This window comes from Rhineura floridana, chromosome 1 (genome assembly GCF_030035675.1).
Source record: "Rhineura floridana isolate rRhiFlo1 chromosome 1, rRhiFlo1.hap2, whole genome shotgun sequence".
Classification (NCBI taxonomy): domain Eukaryota; kingdom Metazoa; phylum Chordata; class Lepidosauria; order Squamata; family Rhineuridae; genus Rhineura; species Rhineura floridana.
Genome location: NC_084480.1, coordinates 120,840,794 through 120,848,988, shown reverse-complemented (window position 1 = coordinate 120,848,988; position 8,195 = coordinate 120,840,794). Strand labels below are relative to the sequence as shown.

The 8,195-nt window shown below is 37.8% G+C and overlaps 1 protein-coding gene across 1 annotated transcript in view; it reads left to right on the top strand.

Annotated features, from left to right (window-relative positions):
• The first annotated feature begins 226 nt into the window (after positions 1-226).
• The window catches only part of SLC24A2 (solute carrier family 24 member 2), a 121,678-nt gene continuing 113,709 nt past the window's right edge, over positions 227-8,195 (top strand). Inside the window, exons 1-2 of the mRNA XM_061609513.1 lie at positions 227-1,236; positions 1,648-1,708. Coding sequence (XP_061465497.1) covers positions 227-1,236; positions 1,648-1,708 — 1,071 coding nt within the window. The remainder of the gene's footprint in view (positions 1,237-1,647; positions 1,709-8,195) is intronic.

The following is an 8,195-nucleotide window of genomic DNA, read 5'->3' as shown; positions in this document are numbered from 1 at the left end:
TACAGGAAAATGTCTTTAGACAAACCAGATGTTCAACATTGTAACTAAACTAATGAAAGTATTTATCTCTTTTTAAGCACAACCAAGGAATGAGCTCCATATGAAGCATAAAAATATTTGATTTCTGAATGAGCGTGTCAAAGCACCATTTACTGGAACAGTAAAAGAAGAATGACAGAACAACCTATCTGATTCTACATTCTTGGACCACAAGTAAGGACTCAAAATGGCTCGTAGTAAAAGCATTGTTAACTTTCTTGAAGAATTGTGTCTGCAGGAGCCACTGCTTGGCTATAAAAAATGCCAAAATGTTAGGAAAAAACTGAGACTGATACGAATAACAGGAATTTTCCTGGGTATTATGGCAATTAGCATATTATCTCTTTCAATTAGTGCCTTTCTTCAGTTGCAACCTTATAGCACAGAGGCAGCCAGCAATCTAGATAGCCAAAAGTCAAAGCACATGCATCAAAGAACTCTATTGGACTTTAAGGAACAAAATCAAAATGACACTCCAGATTCATCTGTTTCTATGAAATACGGAGCTAGACAGGATAACCATACCGAAGAACACTCCAAAGGGGAGTATCCAGAAGATCTTTTCTCTCTTGAGGAAAGAAGAAGGGGTGCTGTAATCCTTCATGTTTTTGGAATGGTTTACATGTTCATAGCCTTAGCCGTTGTCTGTGATGAGTTCTTTGTTCCTTCACTGACAGTCATTACAGAAAAACTGGGCATTTCTGATGATGTGGCTGGGGCAACATTCATGGCTGCTGGTGGCTCAGCTCCCGAACTCTTTACTTCTTTAATAGGAGTTTTTATATCTCACAGCAATGTTGGCATTGGAACAATAGTTGGATCTGCAGTATTCAATATTTTGTTTGTGATTGGGATGTGTGCTTTATTTTCTAAAGAGATTTTGCGCCTTACTTGGTGGCCACTCTTTCGGGATGTGACCTTTTACATCATGGACTTAATATTGCTCATCATCTTCTTTTTGGATAACGTCATTATGTGGTGGGAAAGTTTAACACTGCTGACTGCTTATATGATCTATGTGACTTTCATGAAATTCAATGTGCAATTAGAAGCATGTGTGAAAAAAATGTTAAACAAGAACAAGGTGGAGAAAGTATCACTGGATCTTGAAGGAAAGGTTAGTTATTCTGTCAATGTGTATAGAAAAAAAGTATCACTCATTTTTAAAATTGTCCTGTGTATGTTATCAGAAGCATAGTCTGTGATTGCCTCTGTGTCTCCATCTGGCCTGGTTCACATTTGCTGGCAGCCTCTCCCCCCCCCACACACACACACCAATTTGTTTTAATATTTTTAACCAGCTTTTCTTGCTGCATATGGAACCATAGCTAACAATCACTATTAAATAAAATCTGTATTGTCTGTGCTGCTAATAAAAATCGCAAACCAGAAATAAACAAAGCATCAGCAGCAATATTTAGCACAGAACAAAACATATTATAAAGCCACAATGAGTATTTCAGTTACTGTGCAGGCCAAAAACCCATCAAAGCAATAATATAGCCTGGTGCCTGAAGGCAACCAGGGTACTAGACAGGAAACTTCATAGCCTGTGTGCTGTCACCAAATGAGACTGTTTTGTGTGCTGCTGCACCTTATACTCTGAAGTGACAAAGAAGAGGGTTTCAGGCAAAGACCCAAAAACCTGGGTAGGCTCATATGGGAGGAGGTAGCCCTTTTTATACATCCTGGTTCTAAGATTTAAAGATCCAAATCTAGTTTCTTCAGAGGATGCTGGGCTGTTGGGCTCATGGGTAATGCCAGATATGTGAACTGGTGCCCCCACATCATGACTGTGTTTGTAGTTTCTGCAGTTTGTGCAATTCTGGCAGCTGCTTTTTGAACTGTAGTAATGGCACAAATTGCAGCAATAGCTTATACATATTATACGGAGGAATTATTTCAATCTCTGCATGAGTGTAACATGCCATCAGCTCTGCATGCTCTAAAAGTGCCTGCTCAAGGGCTGCTGCAAATGTGAAATAGCTCATTGGTTATAGATTGTTACAAGCATATAATACTATCACTTAAAGAGCTGACTTACTCATGTATATATTTGCTCACCTTAACACTATGGCTCAATTCAGACATCACACCAAACCATGCTTTGCACAAATCACACTTTAGGACCTAAAGTTTTAGGTCTTAACCTGTGTTTTGGGTTGTATAATAAGCAAATGATGACAGAGCTGCTTGTGTGTTTCACTTTTTGTCTTGTCAGCTCTGTTTCATGTGTTTATTCCCACCTCATGATACACCTACCTATGGTTGTGAAACTGGAGCTGTAAATATAGTTTGTCAGTTCAAACGTTCTGTCAAAATAGCAGAGACCAAAGTTTGCACACCATGTTTAAACCATGATATCTGTTCCAATTTGTCCATTTGCAAATTATTGTTTGTCGGTTTGGACATTACACTAAATTACCTTTAGCATAGTTTGGTGTGGTGTCTGAATTGAACCAGTGACTCAATTGGGCCAATGACTTGAAGTTGCCATCTGCCTTTGCTGGGAAAAAAAGTTGTGATGTGTTCTGTCTAGTGGTTTTCGACTTACAAGGTATTAGTGTTCTAAGTGATCAGCATATAGGTGTGAACTTGCTCACACATTATTGAGGTTACTGACATAGGTGACTATTTTTGCTGTTATGATTTATAGAAGAAACTTATGGAGATTACTTTCTTCTGTCTACCTTTTCCCACACACAAATGCATTGATACTAGTAGAGAAACCACAATATAACAGATGTTTCCCTTAAATAAGGCTCTCAGTCTTTCTTTCAAATGGAATACATTAGGAAGACATATGTTTATTTACTATGAAGTAAGGCCCAGAGGGCTTACTTCCTCCTAATGTGTTTAGGATTGTAGTCTTAGGCTGAAGTCCTATGGGCAATTACATGGAAAGAAGTTCCATTGAAATCAAAAAGCCTTACTTCTGAGTAAACATGCTGCAAGAGGAGGAATGTAACCAAACTGTCCTTACCATATGAATTAAATGTTTAAACATGCCTGGTTTCTTTTCCTTTTTAAATGCTTCCCAAGAGCAATTTACTGGATGTACAATAATATTCTGGATGGTTATAATGGCTTTCAAACTAGGGTTACCAGGTGTCCTGGTTTCTGCTGGATACTCCAGCTTTTGGGGGTCCTCTCTGGGTCTCCGGGCGACACAACTTAATCTCTGGACTCTCAACTTCAATTTTTAAAAAAATTAAGTTTCTAGGTGGTCTGGTTCCTGAGATATACACCAAAATGTCAGCCACCACCCCCACCCCTGGGACTGTTAAATTGGTTTAACAGATCTGTTATAGCAGCTCGTAACGCTAACCCTGCCCTTTCAGGATTGTAGCCAATAAGTGAAGCCAGGGTTCACTTATTCAATAGGACTTACTTTTGAGTAGACATGGTTAGGAGGGTGAGGGGGAGAGAAAGATTTACAACACAAACAATTCTTTGCCCTGAGTACCAAAGGTTTCCCAGCCCTGGTATATGATTACAATCGTGTTTTGCTTCCTTCCTGTGGTGATTTTCCATAGAATGATGTAATTATTCTGCATTCAGTTAGTCATAAGTGATTAAACAGTTTCTTAGTATTTCACCATGAAAGTTTTCCCTACACCTGCTGACTCAGAAGTAAGCCCCACTGAATTCAGTGCGATTTACTCCTAGGTAAGCATACATAGTATTGTAACCTTAAAGTATTTTTGTTGCATCTAAATCTGTTTTGAAAGTCTCACTTTAGTTTACAGGATGGTTTCCTAAACCACTCAACAAGGGTTTTCTGTCGTCTATAAAAGGTAAAGGTGTCCCCGCACTTATAGTGCAAGTCGTTTCTGACTCTTAGGGTGACGTCTTGCGACATTTACTAGGCAGACCGTATATATAGGGTGGGATTGCCAGTTCCTTCCCTGGCCTTTCTTTACTCCCCAGCATATGCCGGGTACTCATTTTACCGACCACGGATGGATGGAAGGTTGAGTGGACCTCAACCCCTTTTACCGGAGATTCGACTTCCTCCTTCTGTTGGAATCAAACTCTGGCCATGAGCAGAGCTTCAGCTGCGTTACCGCCGCTTACCACTCTGCGCCACAGAGGATCTGCCATCTGTAGCAAGCTTTAAATTACTGATCCCAATGGCACATGGACGCTGGTTTCTCAAGCAATAGAAATTGGAAGCACTGCAGAGGCAGTATTCTTGGTTTTTGTTGGACAAAATACTTCATGTTATTGCACCTGTTATTATTGGCTACAGGTTTTGTCCTGGTTTTCAGTGCAAAGTATTTTCTTTCTATGGAGTATTTGATAAGAAAATGGTAAAGTGCATTCATTATAAAACTGAATGAATGAATTTATTCATACGTGAGACCTATACAAAGGCATCAAAACTACAGTATTAATATAACCAATACAAAAACATCAAAAATACAGTGTTAATACTGCACAAGTTAAAACAAGACACACATTCTAGGGAAGGCCGGGACCGCCTAAAAAGGCCAGCGATCAGGACTGTGCGGGCAGTTGGGCTAGCAATGTTCTACGTTGTGTAATTGCTGCGGCACACACTACCTTGCTTGTAACTTGGGGTTTTTGATCTGATAGGAGATATCTAACATAAAATACATCATCCGTACCCGAGAGTTGTTGAATGATAGTGGTGATGGTTAAAAGACGAAGGTCACAATGAAAAGTACAAGCTAAAAGTACGTGGCCAACAGTTTCCACTTCGCCCTCACCACAGGGGCATAAGTGCTTGGCAAAAGGAATCTTCTGGTATCTACCATCAAGAGGAACTAATTAAAACAAATTTATGTGGCAATGGTTGTTTTTACAATATGCAAGACTAATTTGCATATTGTAATTCCTACTGTTTTTCTATAACTCTGCTTTCAAATGTGCAAAGTGAGGTTTAGTATTAGTAAACTGGGAAGTGATCAGTCAAGGAAACTGTTGTCTATGGTATTTATCTTTTAAGACCTCGTGTTGTAATCTGACAGCACGTCAAGAGAGTTCTGAGAGACCTAAATAAAGAACTGAGGGCTAAAGGGTTATCCTAGCAACAAATCCCCAATCCCAAACAGTAAAATGTACACAGTCCCAGTTAAACTGAATTTGAATATTTCTATGGTGCTAGAGGACAGTATGCCATTTCTCTCTGTTGAAATAAACTATTGATGCAAGAACTACAATTAAAAAGGAACTAAAACATAAAAGCTGAAAAGGTGTTTGAGCATTTTAAAGTATAATAGATGGGTTCCCTTTAATTCTTCCATTTGTTGGAATCCAGGTCTGATATTTTAAAATGCAATTCTAGATATGTCTGCTCAAAAGTAAGCCCTGTTGAGTTCAGTTGGACTTAGGCTGTAATCCAATACACACTTACCTGGGAGTAAATCCTACTGAACCCAATGGAGTTTACTTCTGAGTAGACATGTATTGCAGCCTTACTCCCAGTAAATGGGTATGTTGTTTTAGCCTAAAGCAGTCGTTTGATTTCACTATCTTGATAATTTGTTATGTTATAACTTGGACATTTTTATGGCATTTAGCTAAGCTGCACTCTTGCAGTGTACTTGACTCTCATTCAAGCTCAGCTCTTGCAAAAAGTTTCTTAATGTTTAGAAAACTTTAGCGAAGAGAGGGAAACTGTTTAGTATATCTGGTGAACTGACCAGAGCAAAAGCAGACTAGATATTTGTTTGTTAAATTCTGAAGGGTAAGCAAGTAGAACAGCTTTAATACTGGAAGTTTAGTGTACCTCTCCAAGCAGCAATTGGCAGCTCTGCAGTTTGGTTGTTGTCACAAGGGTTCTAATCTCACCACCATGTACTCTGTACAGGGCTTGGCAACTAAAGAAGCCAAATGTGGGTGGCAGAACAAGACTGCATACAAAATGGCACCATCTTTATTACCAATATGTTCTTGCTTCATTGCCAATATGATATTTACAAAAATAATTTATTTCACTTTGCAGAAGCGTGCCTTTTCAAAGAGCATAATAATTTCAGGATGATATGGGTTGAGATGCTCATGCTTGCTCATCATACTCTTGGGATGGGGAAGTATGCAAGCAGCTTATTTTAGGAAACATGTTTTCAGTGGTAAAGAGAAATTAGAGATACGAATGTGATGGAAAAATTGTGACACTAATTACATTCTTAGTGACATACCATTAACAACTGAACTATTCAGATGTCGTTAGACAACAGATCATTTACTATTATTGATGTTACCTTTTGACAGGCTTTGCTGCTTAATTAATGCTTCAGGCTAAAAATTTTAGTAACTCATAGACACTTGAATCTTCATGTTAAGCGTTTGCCACCTACTACAAACCAGAGATTTCCTGTAGTATACATAGTTTTTGACATGATGCTTTTTCAGTGAGGATGGAAAACTAAAAATTTTAATAGTCCAAATGAATTAACTTGCTTCTTTATTTTTGAAATTTGTTAAAGTAAATCACTTTATAGTTCCAAATGCAATGAATTACTCGTTCTCAAGTTGTCAGAATATGTTTCAATTTATAAGTTGGGAATAACCAGACCACCTGGCTCACAGTGGCTTGCAAACTTCCCCAGGAATACTCAAAAGGGCAAATATGTCTTGAGAGAGTTATAATTCAGACTGTACAGTAAAAATGTTTCCAGAAGAAGAAGGTGGTATGCATACACAGAGAAATATAAGCTGAGAGAGATTCAAATGCTGTATTTGTTTCTTTTTACCACGTTATTTACCAGATTTTAAAATGCAATGATAAATCTATTCCTGAAATAGAAGTATGCTTCTGTGGGAGCATGTGAATTTTAGGAATTGCATCATGTACTAAAGATGTTGGATGCTATTTAAATAATTGATTTGAATATAGGTTATAGAGATTTATCTGTAAAGGACATTCTGAATGTATTTGGGCATGTAATTCTACTTCAGGTATGGGTGTCTTTATCAGCTAAGACTGAGCCATTGTCAGAATATTTGGACATTTATAAAAGGGACTATAAGGAAAAACATAGAGATACATAGGTACGGATGTATGTACATATCTTTCATATGCTTTTCACTTAGAGTTGTAATATTTAATTGGTTAGGTTAATTGTTTTACAGCACAATTGTATGCATTTTTGCTCAGAGGTTCAATGGCACTTACTGCTAGATACATGAGTATAGTATTGTAGCCTTAGAAACCTTTTATTCAACCAACGGGTTGCCTCTGATTATTGCTTGCCATACAAGGCTCTTATTTTAAAAAAACACCCTCCGGCTGGCAAGCATTCCCCCTGCTTTTGTCATACACAGGAGGGAATGCCTCTTCTGAAATGATTTCTGCCACAACACATGAAAAGGCTAGAAGCCAAGTCTGAACTTTGCTTCAGAATTTAAGTGAACAACTCAGACTGCAGTCCTATACCTGCTTAATTGAGAATAAGCTCCATTGAAATTAATGTGATTTATTTCTGAGGAGACATGTATAATTGCATGGTCAATATTCTTTTTCTTATTCTTAATAATTCAATACAACCCAGACATGCTCCAAAGAAAGGAACTAGTATCCTACAACATAAATACATATCCCGTAGTCATTTCCCATCTCTGAGATTTCTTATCCTTTCTTAACATACTGAGTTATCAGCTTCCAGATCTTTATAACATCTGTAACATAACATCTGTAAATCAGTAAATTTTAAAATATATATTAATTGTTGCAGAATTTCTTTAACTAATCCCTTTTACTATGCATGTAAAATCATGGAAATTATTATGGCATATAACCCTTGAGTTGCAGGGGTGGGGAACCTGTTGCCTTCCAGGTGTTGTTGGACTCCAAATCCCATCAACCCCAGCCTATATGGCCAATGTCAAAGATTATGGAAATTGTAGTTCCACAACATCTGGAGGGCCACAGGTTCCTCATGCTTAGTCTGGTTGGACATTATACGTGAATATTTAATTTCAGTTTTATTCTTAGAGATGATAACATTTGCTGTCTTTATCTGTCAATCTATATTAGCATGAATTCATATGTAAGATCCTGAGATGGCGCAGCCCTCATATTTTTACTTAAGACAATTATAAGTCTGAAAAAATTCTCTTACGGACATTACAGAACTTGTCTCTGCCAAGGGCAATGAAAGCTATATTTCTTGGTGGCTGTAAATTTT